The sequence below is a fragment of the Bidens hawaiensis genome, unplaced genomic scaffold, assembly GCF_021521415.1.
Source record: "Bidens hawaiensis isolate Kalapana, Puna unplaced genomic scaffold, B.hawaiensis_p1.1 tig00015564_1, whole genome shotgun sequence".
NCBI classification, from domain to species: Eukaryota; Viridiplantae; Streptophyta; class Magnoliopsida; order Asterales; family Asteraceae; genus Bidens; species Bidens hawaiensis.
Window position 1 is genome coordinate 488,286 of NW_027492395.1, and position 19,846 is coordinate 508,131.

A 19,846-nucleotide genomic window follows, 5' to 3' on the forward strand; every position below is an offset into this window, starting at 1 on the left:
ATATCCAACAATATTGGAATAATGGCAAGTCAAGTACAACTAAAATAAATACTCCATAATCTTAATTTGATAAGGATGATGAATTGTCAAAGGTCTCGTTGCTAATTTCCGAATTGGCTGAATCTAATAATGGTAAAGCAGGATTCAGTGGATCGATATAATTAAACCAAGATACTTCAAGGAAATTAAAACCCTACCGACTCAAAAGTCAAAACCCTACAAATATATATTTTATTATTGAGAATATCTCAGAGAATAGTAACCAAATTTTAAAAGCGTTTCAATTAGTTCACTCATGCATATTTTTCTTAAATTGGGTCACTAAATCTTCAAATCGAGTTTCACCAATTTTTGTGTGCGTCAAGAAAGAAATGGAGGATAAGATGCGGGGGTCGGAATTTGCAATATATATAGTTATATTTAAAACAAATTAAAAAAACGTTAATTATTTTAATATATACTACCTAATACGTTTTGTAAAGCTTATCATAATAGTAATATTAATTATTTTTTTGTAAAACTTTTTTTTTATTTTATCTTTTATGTTTATTATTTATCGTAATAATATTATTTTTATCATTATAAAATATATTGAAAGAAATAATGATATAATATCTTTATAAAAACGATAAAACGATTTGAATATTTTAATCTTATTATATGTTTCCCGGCCGACAAAAATAATCCTTTGAATATATTTTGTTGTGTTCAGGTGTATAAGATTATTGTTACATTATAAAATTATTAAAAAAATGTTAGCTATTTTTAAAAATTATTAAAAAAAACATACTCTAAAGTATTAAAACACTTATAAAACTGTTTTTTTTTCTTTTTAGATAAAAAAATGTTTTTACATAAACAATTTTCTTTATCATTAAAAAAACAAAAAAAAGTTTTAAAATAATAATGATTACAAAAGCTAACAAATTGTAAAGAAAAAACAAAAGGGTTTAAATCATATTAATGCAAAACTTGTGAGATATGGTACGTTTAACATCATCCTTATAATTAGCTCCGTTAATTTGCAAATCGTTGTGTATAACCAAAATATACATGTGAGGAGGGGCTAGGGTAGTATATGTGAATTTTTTGAAATTTCGAGGCTCAGGACAAGTAAAATATTAAAAAATTGGCTCATGCAATCACGTTTTTAGTTATGTGATAAATAATTTGTCAATTTTTATTAATTAGTTGCATTTCTGAAGCCCAATACTAAATAAAACAAAATTAAAAAATAATAAACAAATCACTAAAATGACTAATATAAAACACAAAGAAACGTTTTTTTCTATATAAAAAAACACTCTTAGGAACAATTGAATCCATCGCATCTAGTTCCATGGACTAGCACTTTATTCATCGCATCAAGGAATTATTTTGTAAACTTTTATTTAAAAACAAAATTATATATGTGTGTGTATACAATTATGGGCCTCTCTCGAGACTGGAGTAGGTCACCCTCCCCTTGGGCCGGCCGTCATAAGGGCCTTCTATACACTATTTGAGGTAGTTTTCCGTCCGTAAAAACTTTGAACATGAAGAGATGATCCCAAATAAAATGTTACCATAACCGAAGCTCATAGTTGAATAGCAATATTATCTTGAACATAACAATAATCTTATATAAAGTGAACATATATGAAAAATGTTCTTCACATTTATGCCTTTACAATGTTTGATAAAATCTTTTATGCATGAAGTAGAGTTCGAACATAAATATGATACGCTTCTTTTTTTTACATGAAAATAATACAAGCAAGCCTCGGAGAACAATCCCTAGTTTTTTTTTATACATAAAATCTAACTTTACTCGTAAATTATCACACTATTATAATTACAACGGGGACTTAAATCTTCACCTCTTGAAAAGGCAAAATCTTATCTAACATATGCGTATAGTAAGATGATGTGAGCTTAACACACAATACTCAATGAATCGAACAACACACAACATATTTATCTAAGCATTAATGATAATCAAACTATATATCATTTCGCAATGACAAAATGTAGAACATAGCAAATACTAAGGAATTCTAACATATTATAATTAGGAATTTTATCATTGAGCAGAAACATAATAAACTTATCATATGTGCATAGAGGTTGCTATCTTAGCCTATCTATGTACCTTGTATGAAGTAGGGTGTGAACAAAACATCTTGATCCTAAGATCGATTTATACATCGTTTTCAACCTATGGCCAAAATAATATAGTATAGAGATCTCGTGGCCAAGTCAGTACCACAAAGGCACAAATATCGTCGATGTTACAATATTGCGTGTGTGGAATCTGCACCGGCTCTCTTGTGTATGAGAGTCCAAATGAAACCTACGCCAAGTCACACATGCAATTACTTTATATCGTAGTAAAAATGTAACACACGAGTTGTATAAAGAAAATATTAAATATATAGTAATAAAAATTTAAGAATTATAAAATAATATTTGAGATCATATATAGATTAAATTTACAAATAAATCTTAATATCTTATATATAATATATGTGTAGATTTGCCTAAAACAATATGGGCTGAATATAGTCCATCAACTTTTTATTGTAGTCTGGCCCAATAACAGAATCTGAAAATAAAAAGACTCAAATCATCTCATGGGCAGTATGCCAGTATATAGTATATACTATATTAGCATAGTAAAAAAATTAAAAATAAAAAAAAATCAAGTCCCGCATTTCGTAAACTCATTTATTAAACGAGCTCGAGACTAAATTTGACAAGCTACGTGGGTCTAAACGAGTCTATTACTTGTATAAATATAATAATATATATTTTATGTATATATATACACATATATATATTATATAGAGGTGAGTTAACGTACAATAATAACGTATCATACATTAGGTACGCGACATTCCAGAGCGTTTGATTAAAAAACGCGCGGTAGCAATTTCGTAAATAATCCAACAGTAGTTCGCGATCAAAATTCGTCGATTACAAATCAACTCTGATCCAAATTCGGAACTTGTCGCTCAATCTAATCCAATTTCTAAAATCTAATCACAACTTAAATTATGAATCTCTGAAGTCAAAAACCAAAATTGAAATAGAACGTCCCTGAACATTAAAAATCTTTAAATTAATCAAAAATTGATGATTTAATCAATCGAATTGATGTGTAATGGGCTTTAGAATCATCAATCGATTATGAAAATACAAATTAACACACTTAATTGAGCTGTGATTAGGGTTCATGTTTAAACGTTCTGCTCAAAGTTTAAACGTTCTGACCAAAATAAACACAAAAATTGATGATTTAATCAATCGAATTGATGTGTAAGAGGCTTTAGAATCATCAATCGATTATGGAATTGCAGAAATAACGCATTCAATCGAGCTCTGATTATGGTTCAAAATATTATGTTTAAACGTTCTGAAACAAAACTGAAGAGCTTTAAACGTTCTGACCAAAAAAGAGCAACTTTAAACGTTCTAATACGTTCAATGAAGTTCTGGGTGTTCAAAAAACAATGAACATCTTTAAACGTTCTAAGAAGTTCAGGTTGGTAAAAAAAAGTTTAGAAGTTCTAAGAAGTTCTGGGTGTTAAAAAAAGTTTAGAAGTTTTAAGAAGTTCTAGGTGTTCAGAACTTCTAAAACTAACAAAAAAAAACTAAACACCTGTAAACATGAAATTGAACACTAAAATCACTTCATATAATCTCATAATCATCAAACAATCGTCAATCCATCGTTAATTTGATCATTGATTCGATCATATGAACAAATTTTGAAACGTCTGCAACTGGGTTTCTACAAATGGCGCTTAAAACTTTAAACATTCAGTTAAAACCCATAACTCAAAACTCAAAATTGATCAATTGAAACTTCAAATTGATGATTAATTGGACCAATTTCAAAGTTTAATTGGTCAATTAGTTCAACAATTTCAATTCCAATTGGTCAATTTTATCAACAAGTCGTGACGGAGGAAGATGGTGTACGGTGGACGGTGGACGGTGGACAGGATCGTTGGATGGTGACGGATTGCTGAACGGACATGTTGAAGGTGGACGGAATCGATGGGAGCAACGATTTGATGAATATTACAATATTGCCACCGCGTGTTATTTGAAATCAACGGGGATGCGAGTCGCGTACGTAATGTACGATTAGGGATTATTGTATTGGATCCTTTATCTCTCTCTCTCTCTCTCTATATATATATATATATATATATATATAGGGTAAGGATCCTAAGAGAACCCTTTGCAAATTGAGAACTTTGAGAACCATTTTGTACCACTAAAAACACTTTTAAAAAAATATTTAAAAAAATCATAAAACAAAAATAACAATAATTTTAAAAAAGTAAAAAAACCAAAATTCTTATATTTCATTCCGGTTTCATTAAAAAAAATACAAAAAAAATAAAAAAAAACGTCGTATTATACACATATGTATAATTTTATATAATCTTTAGTTACGTAATATACAGATATGTACAGTATCATTTATCTTAAATTATACACATGTTTACAAAAAAACATGTAAATATACATATATGTATATATTATACATATGTGTATATAATTTAGCTAAACATAGTTTTTTTTATGAAACCGGGATGATAAAATAAGAATTTTGGTTTTTATACTTTTTTGATTTTTGTGTTTTTTTTTATTTTATGATTTTTTTTTTATTTTTGGGTTTTTTGTGGTCCAAAATTGTTCTCATAGTTCTCAATTTCAAAAAGGTTATCTTATGATCCTGATCCTATATATATATATTTTATTTTTGGGTTTTCTGTGGTCCAAAATGGTTCTCATAGTTCTCAATTTCAAAAAGGTTCTCTCATGATCCTGATCATATATATATATATATATATATATATATATATATATATATATATATATATATATATATATTGGATTACATAACAATTATTATTGTAAAAAATAATAATAAAATAACTAGTTAATATATATTGTATATTATATGTACACATGAGGTCCCCTAAGGCCTAAGCATCACACATGCTTACTATCCATATTATACCTTTTTGTGTGTATATATATATATACTAGTTTTTATCCCTCGTATTACGGTGGTTGTTTTATATTGTTTGTTCTAATATTTATTTATTTTTTGAATTTATATTTTTTTATTGTATGAAAGTTAATAATATACTTATGGTTGATGATAAATTGTTTCACAAATAAACGAGATGTTATAACCCGGTTTAAAAGTTATATGGTTTTGATGAGACCCAATACCCGTTTATTTCTTTACTATAAAACTGGCTTTTTTAATTATAAATAATATTTATGAAAGTTAATAATATACTTATGGTTTGATGAGACCCAAGAACCGTTTATTTTTTTTACTATAAAGTTGGTTTTTTAATTTAAGTAATATATATATATATATATTTTAAAATAATATACTTATGGTTTGATGAGTCCCAAGAACCGTTTATTTTTTTTTACTAAAAAGTTGGTTTTTTTAATTTAAGTATATATATTTATATATCTTTTTTAAAATAATTAAGATATTAATTTTTAGTATATCCTATATTATAGGATTTTTACATCAATAATTTGGTGAGAATAATTTTTAATTTAATGAGATGTTATAACCCGTTTGAGAAATATCTGGGTTTGGTAAGACCCATACCCGTGAATTCAGGTCAAATGCATGAGAAACCACCATTTAAAAATCAAGCAAATTTGGTTTAGGAAATTTTGTAATTTGCCTTTGATTTTCGTACCGTAATTTGTGAATTTGCATATATGCAGTGGCGTAAAATGTGTAATATATATGTTGCTAATGTTTATTGGTTTTTGTACAGTATGGCTTTGTGTGCATACGTAGTGCGAGAGTTCCCCCATATTACGGGGACTGTTTTACACTATTCATTCATTCGTTTTTAATGTTTATATACTTTTTAAAGTTCAATTTTATTTATTGTAAGAAAAATTATATTAGAGTTTGATAATAAAAGGGCTTAACAAATAACTAAGATTTTATAACCCGGTTTAAAAGTTATTTGGGTTTGGTGAGACCCAAGACCCGCTTATTTTTTACTATAAAATTGTTTCTTAATTATAAATAATATTTTTTTTTTAAAAAATCATATAATAATATTTAGTATATCCTATTTTATAGGATTTTCCCATCAATAATTTGGTGAAAATAATTTTTAATTTAAAGAGATGTTATAACCCGTTTAAGGATAATATGGGTTTGGTAAGACCCATACCCGTGAATTCGGGTCAAATGCATGAGAAGCCTCCATTTAAAAATCAAGCAAATCTGGTGACTCCAAAAAGAAGGGGAGCGACCACATCGCGACACGTAGGATTTTTATGTCTTCGTTTATATATATATATATATATATATATATATATATATATATATATATATATATAAATAAGATTACCTAACAAATATTATTATAAAAATTTGTAAATACCTAAATAATATATATTCTTATATTTTATGTACACATGAGGTCCCCTAAATCAAACAATTCTCATAATTATAAAAGCATCACGCATGCTTAATAAATCATATATACTAATGTATGCATGTATTGAAAATGATAAGTGAAGAAACACTAACCAGACCCCGGGCAGATTACTGGTAACCTGGGGGTTGGAGAGCTGTTTCCCACGAGGGGTTAGACCCTTGGAAGATGGTTCTTCTGATAACCTGCAAAATAGACACCGTGAGCTCGTCACTGAGAAGGGGGGGTTCCTCCTTGTGACCACCCTCCGGCGTGAGAATCAGACTGGATTGCTCTTTAAATATAAAAGTATATTAAGAGATTGCTAGAGCAGATATCAGGTATATATGATAAGATAAGATGTTCCAAGATGATCATACCATTGGGGTATTTATAGCCGAAGGTAGGTTTCCAAGGGGTTTAGCCGGCCCAACACGCTACCAACTGTAACCTATGCACGTGCCTTGCCTGTGAGTGGTGGATAGGTAGCGGCTGACACAGAGCAGGCGTGTCGTGCACTCTTCCTCTTCTGCCAACTACAGGCTAGGCACGTGGTATGGCAGGAGTTGGTGGGTAGGCGGCGGCTATTGGTCACAGTGCTGTGGCGTGCTGTCTGCCATGCTGCTGTCAGTGAGCTGTCGCATTCTTGGTCAGATCTTTTGTCTGTACCTCGTCAGGTATCACACAAAAGATCCTCCATCATACGGACTGGCTCATTTAGGCGGGAGTTTTCCCCCTCCCGCATTTGCTCATTCCTTCAGGTGACACTGGGGAGAGTTAAGTGCCTTGTGCGTGTAGCCATGCTGCGCGGGTGGCCTTCCCTAATGGCTTGTATCCGAGGCTGCGGGGACAGGCGGAGTCCTTCACCATTGGGAGGCATTTCCTGCGGGACCAGCTTGCGTACTGCGCGTAAGGACGTTACGTCTCTGAGCATGGTTGGTCCTGCGGATCCTGTTGGTCTCTGCGCAGACGTCCCTGTTTAAGGTGAGTCTTGCGGGTCCAACTGGGCTCTGCTGGGACCTACCTCTTCAAGTCCCCCCAGTCCAATGTTCTTCTCATGAGTGTTTAATAAAATGAGGTGAACTTTTGGACTTGAGCAAAGGGTTTTGAAAAGGGGTTTCGTAAGGTTTTCCATGGGGATTTTTTCCGCGGAAGTCCTTGTCACTTGCAGAAATGCCCGAGTTTCCTGCTTGGTCTTTGGGTATGATGCGGGTAGGTCTGTAACCTCCTCGCAAGTCAGGAGCATTGAGTCCCAGTTGTATGTATTTTCCATGAGGTTTTGGTAGTTTTGAACATAGTGATCAATTATGTTAAGACCACCAACTCCATCTTGGAGCTTCAAACAACGTAGTTCTCGACGTTCCCGCTATGCGGGGATGTTATTTCCGTTTCCGCAAGCATTGCCCAGAAGATCCTTCTTGGTTTCAATTCCCAGCGGAGCGCTAGGTATGTGAAGGGTTTTGCCTTAACACTGTACCTGTGCTCGTCTTACGGTTACTTTACTTCCAAGGTATTCCTGGCGTCAATTCCCTGCGGGTGTTAAGTATGTGAAGGGTTTTGCCTTTACACTGTACCCGCACCCGTCTTATAGTTACTTGGTTGCCGAGGTACTTGGCTTCAATTCCCTGCGGGTGCTAGGTATGTGAAGGGTTTTGCCTTAACACTGTACCCGCTTCCGTCTTACGGTTACTTGTTCACTAAGGTTTTCTTGGCTTCAATTCCCTGCGGGTGTTAGGTATGTGAAGGGTTTTGCCTTAACACTGTACCCACAGCCGTCTTACGGTTATTTGTTTGCCAAGGTTTATTTGGCTTCAATTCCCTGCGGGTGCTAGGTATGTGAAGGGTTTTGCCTTTACACTGTACCCGCATCCGTCTTACGGTTACTTGCTTGCCAAGGGGTAAGGGGTATTTTCCCGCTTACTTTTTAATATTTTCGAATTTTGAATTTTGAAATTCGAAGAGTTGGTGAAAAGATAAGTCCAAACCTCTGAAACGTCGTGCGACGGTTTCTTCTGACTGTGTCAGGACGTGCAGGGAGTTATGGTGACGTGACAGAACAGGGTCATTCCAGTTGCTTTTTCAGGCGCGTGGGCACGGGATTTCGGGCGCGTAGCCGCGAAATCTCTGGCATACGTCCTTGTGACAGATGTTGCCAGCTTGCTTTTGCCACGCGTCATAGTTTCATTGCACCTTTGATTTCTCTCTCTTCCGTATTAAATTCATCGCATTAATTGCGATTACTATATAAAGGGGGAGAGGGTTATTTGCAATTCACACTTTTCACTTTCATCTCTTCTTCTCAAGTAATTTCCGGCGAATTTTTCTGTTCAGTAAAGCATTACCCTGAAATCTCTTTTCATCTTTCTTCCACCATGTCTTCTCATGATGCTGATGACCAGAAGACTGCTGGCGAATGCCAGTGCTCTCTTCCTGTCGATCTGTACCAGTATATCGTCAGGAAGTTCATGCTCGAGTCTCTCGAGCCTGAGTTTCCTGAACCCCACCATACTGTGTACGATGCCCCTAGTGGCAAGATCGGGGTTTATGCTGCATTCTTTGTCTACGGAAACCTTAGGTTTCCGTTGACAAAGTTTGTGTACCGTGTCCTGGAGAGGCACGGTGTGCACCTGACAGAGGTGCACCCCATGGCCATTGCCAAGGTCCGGCACTTTGAGTGGGTGTGCCGGATACTGGGCCTTGAGCCCCTCGTTGACCGTCTGATGACCTTCTACACTTGGAGGTGCATCCAGGGGTGGTACACTCTTACAACCCGTATCAAGGGTTTAAAGATTTGTACCACCGAGCGGAGTCTTCGCTCATGGAGAAGAGAGTTCTTCTTCATATCCGCTCGCGCCATCCCTATCGCCATGAAGTTCAAGAATGGCCAGGCGCTTCCGAACCTTCCCGCCCTCAACTACGAGGAGGCGGAATGGTTCTCGAAGATATCCCGGGTCCAGTCCCCGGTTTTCCGTTTTCCGGAGTCGGCGATGGTGATGCTGGGGATGAGCCGGGTGTGGAAGGCGGCGAATGCGGATAAGGTTCCGATCGTCCTTGAATATGGTTCGAACTCTGTCCCTTATGGTACGTCTTGTTTCATTTTGCTGACTTCGATTTTTTCTAACTTTCTTGTTGATTTCAGAGGGGAACGATCTTCAGTCGCTCCTGAACCCGCGGGAGGAAGATGGTCCCGCGCGGATGGGTACTCGTGCTCTGGACGAGAACGAGTTGCCCATCTTAGAGCAGACCGCGGGTCGGTTCGTGGAGGTTTACCCGCCAGGCCAAGAGATCCTGAGCCACCGACGGCCAGGTAAGCCTATCTTCTACCCTGAACCTCTCAATGCTGTGCCTGCTGCTGGAGTTGACATTTCTTCTTCTGAGGAATCCGCAGAAGGTCCTCCACTGGTGCGGAAGAAAAAGGCTGCCGTCGGGAAAGGCAAGGAGAAGGTGGCCTCTACGGCCGACCCGGTAGTCCTATCTGACTCGGAGTCAGATAGTGCAGAGGTGGCGGGGAAGCCCGGTGGTGAGGAGACCACCGCTCCGGAGGCTGTAGCTGTTACCTCCGGGGAGGCAGCGACGACGACGGTTACCGGTGTCAAGAGGCCGGCTCCGTCGGGTTCGCCCCCGCTCGTCCGTACGTTCAAACTCAAGAAACCCCGTAAGTACCCCCATAATTCTTGTCTAGATTTGTTGTTTCAAATAAATTTTTCTAACACTTTTGCTTGTGCAGGTGTGGATGTTGACGCATTCCATGGTGGAGTTGGAGCAAGTATTCCCCCGCCAATGAGGGAAGGCTCGGTCAGCCTTCCCGAGGCGTCGACCCAGGCGTCTGCGCCTGCTTCCGTTGGTTCCAGCCTTCCTGAGGCTGTTCCAGCTGAGAAGGTGTCTCCGCCGGCCGTGAGTGCAATTTTTACAGCATCTTTCACGGAGCCGGCGGTTACTGTTGCTGAGGAGGCGACGCCAACAATGGCTACCACAGCGGCTGCCACTATACCTGCGCCACCGGCACCGACGGCCGGACCATCAGGTACGCGCCGGGCTTCCCGCCGATCTATGCCACCTTCCCATCTGCCTGACCTGTTGGATGGATTTCCTTTAGGTTCAGGTGATGGGTTTGGCGGCTATCGGCCTGTTATTGACCCTACAGGTACGTAGGGTTCTTTTTCCTTTGTATATTTTTGTCATCTTTTCCTAACTGCCTTTGTTTCTTTTGCAGTGTCGGATTCCAATGAAGTGTATGTTCCAAGATGGAACATACGCCGAGGAACAACCCTTCGCACCCCTGTGGAGTGCGTGGATTGGGCTCGCCACGCTGCTCCTCATGGTGCGTTGGGGGAAGCCATGGCTAGCTACCAGGAGGGTAGGCTAACCAATGAGCTTCGGGTTCTCCAAGCCCGGATGCAGCCCCGCGTCGAGCTGCTTTGTCGTGAAAACGACAAGTTAAAAGCAGCTCGCGCCAAAGAAATATCTGAGACGCGGGCTCTGCGGGAGGAGAACCGGCAGTTGGCCGCTGTCGCCGCCGAGAAGGAGAGAGCATTCAAGGCCCTCGAGGTTGAAGTCCAGGCGCGACTCGAGGCCCGCTCCAAGGCTGCCCAAGCTGTGAATGAACAGCTTCGGCTGGCTAAGGAGACTGCGCGAAACTCAACTGAGAGGGCTGTCAAGGCTGAAGCTGTTGCTGAGCCGCTTCGCGAAGAGAATGAGCAGCTTAAATGCAAATTAAAGGCTCTTCAGCATGCTCATGACGCCTTGGCAATGGAAGATGCCAAGAAGCTGCAGGAGATCCTTGACCAGAGGGGGGTGCTTGACCGCACTGAAAGGAAACTCAAAAGCGTCGAAGAGGCTGCCGCCAAGGAAGTTCAACTTGCCAACCTTGATAAAAGCGGAGCCGAACGTGCTTACAAAGAAAGTCAAGCTACCCTCCAATGGCTGCTTCGAGAAGCGTTGCCTCAGGTATCTTTATCTTTTTCTTTACGCTTTCCGCTCGTAATTAGAAATTGTTCTAACTTGTATTCTTTTGTAGGTTGTGCGTCGGGTCCTTTCAGAGACCTCTTATGACGATGCGATGAGCGCAGCCCTCAACGCTTCTCATGAGGATGGGGAGAAGACTGGCTTCCTGCTTGGTCTTGGGTTTGCTGAGAGAGGCTTTCCGCCCTCCAACTTCCCTTTATTCAATGTTAATACTGAAGCTGCTTATGACCAAGCTGTGAACCAGTACGCTGCCTTCCCGCATCCAGTGGTGGAGAAGGTGAATGAAGCTGCTGCTGCTGATGATGGGCTAAACATCCTTAAGGCTTTCCTTGGGCAGCCGCTCTCCGACGGTGCTGGTCCAAGCGGAGGTGGCCCTGAAGCCTGATCCTGAAGATCCCTTCCCACTGCTAGGGTAGACTTAGCTTTGTATAGATTTCTTTTAGGCGGGTAGTTACCCGGCCACTGTTGTAATATATCATTGAAATATACGATTGTTATTCCTTTCATTGGATTCTTTGCTTTATAAACTTATGACTTGCATACTTAGTTTAAAATAGCAATTTTCCAAGTGTTTAGAATAAGAACCTTTGAACGTGGTTGATAGTGGGTTAAAGTTTCGCTTCCTCCTTCGTGATTGTGCGGGTAGAACCGTCACTTGCACTTGGTAGGATGGCTAAACTTTAACATTTATCTAACCTGCGTGTAGGTTTTTCTTACTTTTTGAGGATAAGTTAACCTTTGAACGTGGTTGATAATAGGTGTGAAGTTTTGCTTCCTCTTTCGTGATTGCGCGGGTAGAACCGTCACTTGCACTTAGTAGGATGGCAAAACTTTACCCATACCTGACCTGCGTGTAGGTTTTTCTTACCTTTTTAAGAATTTTGTTTTGAACCGTTCGACGCGCGGTTGTCGATAGGTTAGTGTTCATCTTCCTTTCATGATTCGTGCGGATAGACCGGCACTTTCATTTAATGGAATAATTGAACTCTTCTCCTTCAACTGACCTGCGTGAAGGTTTGCCATGTTATTGGGTTCGTGCGGGTAAGACCGCCTTCCCACGCAACGACTTCACGTAATGTGAATGCCGTCACCAGTGTTGGATAGTTTTAACCGTTCGACGCGCGGTTGTTGATAGGTTAGTGTTCATTTTCCTTTCATGATTCATGCGGATAGACCGGCACTTTCATTTAATGGAATAATTGAACTCCTCCTTCAACTGACCTGCGTGAAGGTTTGCCTGTTGAGGATAAGTTAACCTTTGAACGTGGCTGATAATAGGTGTGAAGTTTTGCTTCCTCTTTCGTGATTGTGCGGGTAGACCCGTCATTTGCACTTAGGATGGCATAACTTTACCCATATCTGACCTGCGTATAGGTTTACCTTTTCCTCTTAAGAATTTTGAACCGTCCCACGCGCGGTTGTTGATAGGTTGGTGCAGTTCCCTCGAATGATTCATGCGGATAGACCAGCACTTTCATATGGTAACTTTTTTTTCCCCTTCAACTGACCTGCGTGAAGGTTTATCATGCTTTTTGGGTTCGTGCGGGTAGGACCGCCTTCCCATGCAATGACGTTTTTTGTAATTATGCGGTGAAAACCGGCATATTAGTGTGTACAAAAGTATAAATGTAAATCATCAGCTTCGACGTTTGAAAGAGAATCATTTCCATTAGAAGTGGCTCTTGGCCTTTTCTGTACAAATTGGAATTGATTACATGCAAACTGTGTAATTGAACTCCCTTCCATGTTGGGACAGGAGTGCCATCGAGCCGACACGCACCTGTTTCGGGATCTCGTTCTTTACGCAGCATGTAGTCTCCATATTGAAGCTGATTTTTTATTCATGTTTACCCCAGCCATGGTTCCACACGCACCTGCCTGCCTGCTTAGCTTTTATTTCGCCACGAGGTGTGCGAGCGTCCCATCTCTGACGAATGTTTCGACCATGTCTTTTACGTCTATGCATTCTTCAGTGTTGTGGCCTTTTGTTCTGTGATAGTCACAGTACTTGCTCCGATCAGCATCGTGACGATGTCGGATTACTGGAGGCTTTGGCCATGGGAGCTCTTCAGTAGCAAATATGTCAGTGACGCTTTTGGTAAGTGGCGTCCATCTGGAGTTCCGGTGCAGCTTTACATTATCCCTTTCACCCAATCGGTGCTGTAAGCCGGATGAGGTGTCAAAGTTTACCCTTGACTGCCAAATGCCTTGCTTCCGTTTTTTGTTCAATCGGGCGGTGAGGACGTTGTCCTCTCTCGTCCTCTGGGTGTAAAGGTTTGTGCTCTGCGGAAGGTCTCTACCCAGTTGCTTCTCCGTTTCCGCATAGCGTTTGGCTGCTGTCATGATGCCATCCCATGTGGATGGCATTCCATCTTTACCCGTTAGGGTGCGGATAAGCTCTGGGTCCTGCGCGCCCTGGATGAAGGCTGCGCGAACAAGATCCTCGCTGATATTGCCCAAACTTAACTTCTTTGAGTTGAAGCGAGTGATGAAGTTTGGCAGAGATTCATCTTTTTCCCGTATGCATTTGAGGATTGTCCATTGCTCCTCGGTATACTTTCGCTGCTGGCTGAAGTGTTGGCTAAACTTCTGCTGGAAGTCTGCCCAGTCGTAAATGTGGTTAACCGGTAAACGATCAAACCAAACCCTAGCAGCCCCCACCAGCGTCATTTGAAACATGTAACACCACGTGGGTTCCGTCCAGTTGCTGACGGTTGCCCCTGCTATGAACCTGTTCAAATGGTCGTCTGGGTCGGACATACCATCATAAGTGCCTATGTTGGGCATTTGTTTGGCACTTTTTGGGGCAATTGCTTCCGCGATGTCCCTTGCAAATTTGGACGTTCCCGCATTTGCAACGTTCGGTCTGAACGTTTTGGAGAAGTCTCGTGAACTTCCACCTGTGCTTTTTGGTTTGAAGGCTTGTCCAAAATGCCTTCTCGGTTGGGAGTCCGTTTCCTTACGCTTCCCTTTTGCCCTATGGCGAGGGTTCGCGTCGGAGTCGGATTCCTCCGAGTCATTGTCCAAGTATTCTTCGAATTCGTCGGCCTGTTGGACGGAACGCAAGCGTTCGTCCAACTCAGCTTGGAATTCCTTTTGTCGTGCCTCCGCCCATGCCTTAACTTCATCGAGAGTTTGGCGGGGGAGTCTTGTTCGTTTTTTAAACTGGGTATCGGTGAATCCCAGTGGGCGATTATTTACTGCACTTGCCCCAGCTTGGGTAACTGGGGTAGTGTTCGTAAAATTTACTTCACTTGCCCCGGCTTGGGTAACCGGGGTAGTGTTTGTAAAAACTGTGTTGCCGGTATTCCCTCCAGTAGCTGGGGTTGTGGTTACCGGAGTTTCTTTAACCATCTTTCTAGAAGTTTGAAAAAACTGGAGAAAAATGTAGTTCTAGCTTTATGCACGGATGGCGCCAATGAAGAAACACTAACCAGACCCCGGGCAGATTACTGGTAACCTGGGGGTTGGAGAGCTGTTTCCCACGAGGGGTTAGACCCTTGGAAGATGGTTCTTCTGATAACCTGCAAAATAGACACCGTGAGCTCGTCACTGAGAAGGGGGGGTTCCTCCTTGTGACCACCCTCCGGCGTGAGAATCAGACTAGATTGCTCTTTAAATATAAAAGTATATTAAGAGATTGCTAGAGCAGATATCAGGTATATATGATAAGATAAGATGTTCCAAGATGATCATACCATTGGGGTATTTATAGCCGAAGGTAGGTTTCCAAGGGGTTTAGCCGGCCCAACACGCTACCAACTGTAACCTATGCACGTGCCTTGCCTGTGAGTGGTGGATAGGTAGCGGCTGACACAGAGCAGGCGTGTCGTGCACTCTTCCTCTTCTGCCAACTACAGGCTAGGCACGTGGTATGGCAGGAGTTGGTGGGTAGGCGGCGGCTATTGGTCACAGTGCTGTGGCGTGCTGTCTGCCATGCTGCTGTCAGTGAGCTGTCGCATTCTTGGTCAGATCTTTTGTCTGTACCTCGTCAGGTATCACACAAAAGATCCTCCATCATACGGACTGGCTCATTTAGGCGGGAGTTTTCCCCCTCCCGCCTTTGCTCATTCCTTCAGGTGACACTGGGGAGAGTTAAGTGCCTTGTGCGTGTAGCCATGCTGCGCGGGTGGCCTTCCCTAATGGCTTGTATCCGAGGCTGCGGGGACAGGCGGAGTCCTTCACCATTGGGAGGCATTTCCTGCGGGACCAGCTTGCGTACTGCGCGTAAGGACGTTACGTCTCTGAGCATGGTTGGTCCTGCGGATCCAGTTGGTCTCTGCGCAGACGTCCCTGTTTAAGGTGAGTCTTGCGGGTCCAACTGGGCTCTGCTGGGACCTACCTCTTCAATAAGTGAAACCTTAGCTTCAAAAAAATGAAAGTATTTGCAAGCTTATCTTTCAAAATGTGTTAATAACAAAAACAATAATTACAATCAATTGATATTCACCTAATTGTTCTCATTTAATTCGTAGCGAAAATAAAGTAACACGTAATAACTATCTAGATGAAAGAATGTTATATGATAACAAAATAGATGCATGAAGCTAACATTGACACTTTAAAATTCGACATGAATTTATCGAATATCAAATATACAAATTGATAATCTACGAATAAAACTAAATGCTAACATAAACGTATGAATTAAATAAATCTATGACTTACATGTCTTTACATTAGCGTTCATCAATAAAAATACTAAACCAAGGGAAAAGGGTCAAAGAGAAAATTACAACTACGACAAAAGAAGTTTGTGCCCTAAGGCAAAGTGTGCTGGGAGACAAATATTGGGAGACGGGGGCGATAAGGGGCGCGAACACCGCCTCCTGGGCGATTTTTAGGGCGAGAAGGGGGGAGGGGATTACTCGCCTGGTTGTGTGTGTGTGTGTGTTACTACAACATCATCACACACCAAAAACAAAAACACATCATTTGCTGACTAAGCGCCACATGACGCAAATCGCCTCATTTTGTAACTCATTCACTACACATAGTCTAATGTTGGGACGAACTACCTATGGAATTTGTCATAACGTTCATCCTGTTTAAACAATTTCTTTCATATCTTATGGCCCCATATTATTTCATAGGAATAACGAGTTATACATGTTTTGAGTTTCGCCTTTTGTAGCAAGTTTTGCACTTGAATAACTAGAATACATAATACCAGCCGGTTTTAAAATAGAAACGAATATACGAAGGGTAGGTTGGCCCCGTGGGTCCCACGTACCAAACCCATTTGTTGTCCACGTCCCCACCACTAGGGCTTTTTATATAATACAAATTAAAATTCATCATAAAGTACAAATTATAATTGTAAATAGAGTATTTGATATTAATGTTATCTTCAAATAATATAATCAAAAGATTTGTATTTGCCAAAAAAAAACACTTACTTGTTTCTAGGACATAAGTTATGGGAGGTGTGGAATATGAGGAATGTGAGTTTGATATGTTGGAGACACATAAACAATGGAGTTTTCACATTTATATAAGAAATATGTGTTATGGTGGGGTGAATTGTGAAATGTGGTTGTGTGCCAAATTACGGTGAGCTGATTGGCTATAGTATTAATTAGATTCAAAAAACAATTGGCTTACCAAGGCCCTTTTCGCCCACTTGTTGAAGTGGTGGGGCTTTTGTGCCCTTTTCAAGTTGTCCGTAGCACGTAACCTTAGTTCAGTTTGTCCATAACACATAGTCTTAATTCAAATTGTCCATAACATAGTCGCTTGATGAACGTTGGTGTAGATTTGAAAGTAGGTTTATAAAGTACGTGAGTTAGTTATTAAAAAAAAAGAACAAAAGAAAACCAAAACATTGTTTTTAATAAAAGTATTCACACCCCACATGGACCAAGGCTAGAACATAACACCGGTTCAGATCAGAAAGCATTGTGTTGATTCAATCAAAAGGCAAGACATGGTTCATTTTTCTATTCTTTTATTCACAATTGTGTTTCATTTTTCAAACTCTATATATAGCAAGTATAACTGTATTCTATTCTTTATAGTCATAGTTCATTTTTTCTAATAGTTTATTCACGACAATTAGTTCTATATATAGATAGTATAACAAAATTCTATTTTCTATAGTCATATATAGTTCACTTTTCTAATCGTCTATATAGTCCTGATCGAGTCTAAATTTGAGCTCAACTCGTTTAATTTACCATAACTCAAGCATGAGTTCGGCTTGTTTCAAGCCCTAATTCTATAGCTTGAGCTCAATTCATAAGCAATTGCTTAAGATTGAACTCCACTCAGGCCACTCGCGTGTTAATATTTATTTTATATACATTTATAATAAATAACTATTAATCATATTATAATACGTGTTAATTTGTTTGCTATAAATTTATATGTAATTTAAATAGACTCGCTTATACTCACAAGCCTACACAAGCTCAATAAGTAAAACATGAACTCTAGCTCGAGCTTAAACTCGTATTAGCTTGGCTCGATGAGCTGATATCGAGTAGCTCACTAAAGCCTTTTGTAGATGGACAGCCTTAACTCAAAACATTATTTATTTATACAATATGATTTCATGAAACAAGGATTAATAGTTTAAACTTTAAAGAAAACCTAAAACTTAACAAACTAAAAAACTATAACCTAACAACCTATCTTGAGAATCTGACAACACATCATTCCTCATTAAGGTTAAAAGAGCATCAGTTTCATAGTATTCAACAAAGATCCACTTTTGTCTTGTCTTCCTTATAAACATCACCTTGTATACTCTCTCTCTCTCTACAACACTTTCTCTCTCATCATCTTCAACCTCTAATGGAAGCTCTAACCACTCCATTAACACCACTTTCACTTACACATAAACCTTATTATTATTATTCATCTTCTCCACCATTAACAACTTGTCCATTCATATTTCAAAAAACCCATAAACATATTAATCATAAACTCCATGTCAGCAAATATGGCAACTTTCTTGACTTGATCCCAGAAAACAAATCAACACCAATCAAATTCGACATCGATTGGCTCGACCCAAAACACAAAGCTCGAGTGGACGTCATAATTATCGGGACTGGTCCTGCTGGGCTTTGCCTGGCAGAACGCGTGTCCCGATATGGGGTCCAGGTCTGCTGTGTAGACCCGGACCCACTTTCCATGTGGCCGAATAATTACGGCGCGTGGGTTGATGAGTTGTCAAGTTTAGGACTTGAGTCTTGTTTTGATAAAACATGGCCTATGGCTTGTGTTCATGTTAATGATGATAAAACCAAGTTTCTTGATCGCGCTTATGGTAGGATTAACCGGAAGGTTTTGAAGATGGAGTTGATTAGTGGGTGTGTGAGAAATGGTGTTAAGTTTCATAAAGGGAAAGTTTGGAAGGTTAATCATCAAGAGTTTGAGTCTTTTGTGGTTTGTGATGATGGGAGTGAGTTGAAAGCAAGTTTGATAGTGGATGCAAGTGGTTTTGCAAGTTCTTTTGTGGAGTATGATAAGCCTAGAAACCATGGGTACCAAATTGCTCATGGGATTTTAGCTGAAGTTGAAGAACACCCTTTTGATCTTGACAAGATGTTGTTAATGGATTGGAGAGATTCCCACTTGGGAAATGAGCCCGATTTGCGGGCCCGGAATTTAAAAATCCCAACTTTTTTGTACGCGATGCCATTTGACTCTAATATGGTGTTTCTTGAAGAGACGTCGCTGGTTAGTCGTCCGGTTTTATCTTACAAAGAGATTAAATCAAGAATGGCGGCAAGATTAAGACATATGGGGATTAAGGTAACAAGAGTTATCGAGAGTGAAAAGTGTCTGATCCCGATGGGTGGGCCACTGCCAGTGATTCCCCAGCCTGTGATGGGGATTGGTGGGACTGCTGGCCTGGCCCACCCATCGACTGGGTACATGGTGGCCAGGACACTTGTCCTGGCTCCAGTACTGGCTCAGGTGATTGTCGAGTGTTTGGGCTCGAACAGGATGGTTAGAGGTCAACCGCTTTATCATAGGGTGTGGAATGGGTTGTGGCCTGTCGAAAGAAGGTTAACTAGAGAGTATTATACGTTTGGGATGGAGACGCTTTTGAAGCTTGATTTGAAAGGAACAAGAAGCTTTTTCGACGCGTTTTTTGATTTGAATCCGGAATATTGGCATGGGTTTTTGTCATCAAGATTGTCACTTATGGAACTTGCTATGTTAAGCATGAGATTATTTGGGCATGCATCAAATGCAACAAGATATGATATTGTTACAAAGTGTCCTGTTCCTTTAGTCAAGATGATAGGTAATCTAGTTGTGGAATCCATTTGATTTTGGACCAGTTTTATATTTTTATAAATGATTATTACAGATCTTTGTTATCTAACTTGTAATACAAATTATGAATTTGTTCTTCTGTGTTACAATTTTTATTTATTATTATTATTTTTTTTGTTGAC

The 19,846-nt window shown here is 39.7% G+C and overlaps 1 protein-coding gene across 1 annotated transcript; it reads left to right on the forward strand.

The window, feature by feature from the left end:
* Window positions 1-18,048: 18,048 nt before the first annotated feature.
* Window positions 18,049-19,722, forward strand: LOC143549443 (capsanthin/capsorubin synthase, chromoplastic-like). Its single transcript, XM_077040341.1, has one exon. The coding sequence runs from the start codon at window positions 18,228-18,230 to the stop codon at window positions 19,716-19,718; it is 1,491 nt and encodes a 496-aa protein (XP_076896456.1). The 5' UTR covers window positions 18,049-18,227; the 3' UTR covers window positions 19,719-19,722.
* The last annotated feature ends 124 nt before the right edge of the window (window positions 19,723-19,846 follow it).

What these genes read in the sequence shown, in the direction of transcription:
- LOC143549443 (XM_077040341.1), top strand. Translation starts at nt 18,228, where the DNA reads ATGGAAGCTCTAACCACTCCATTAACACCACTTTCACTTACACATAAA.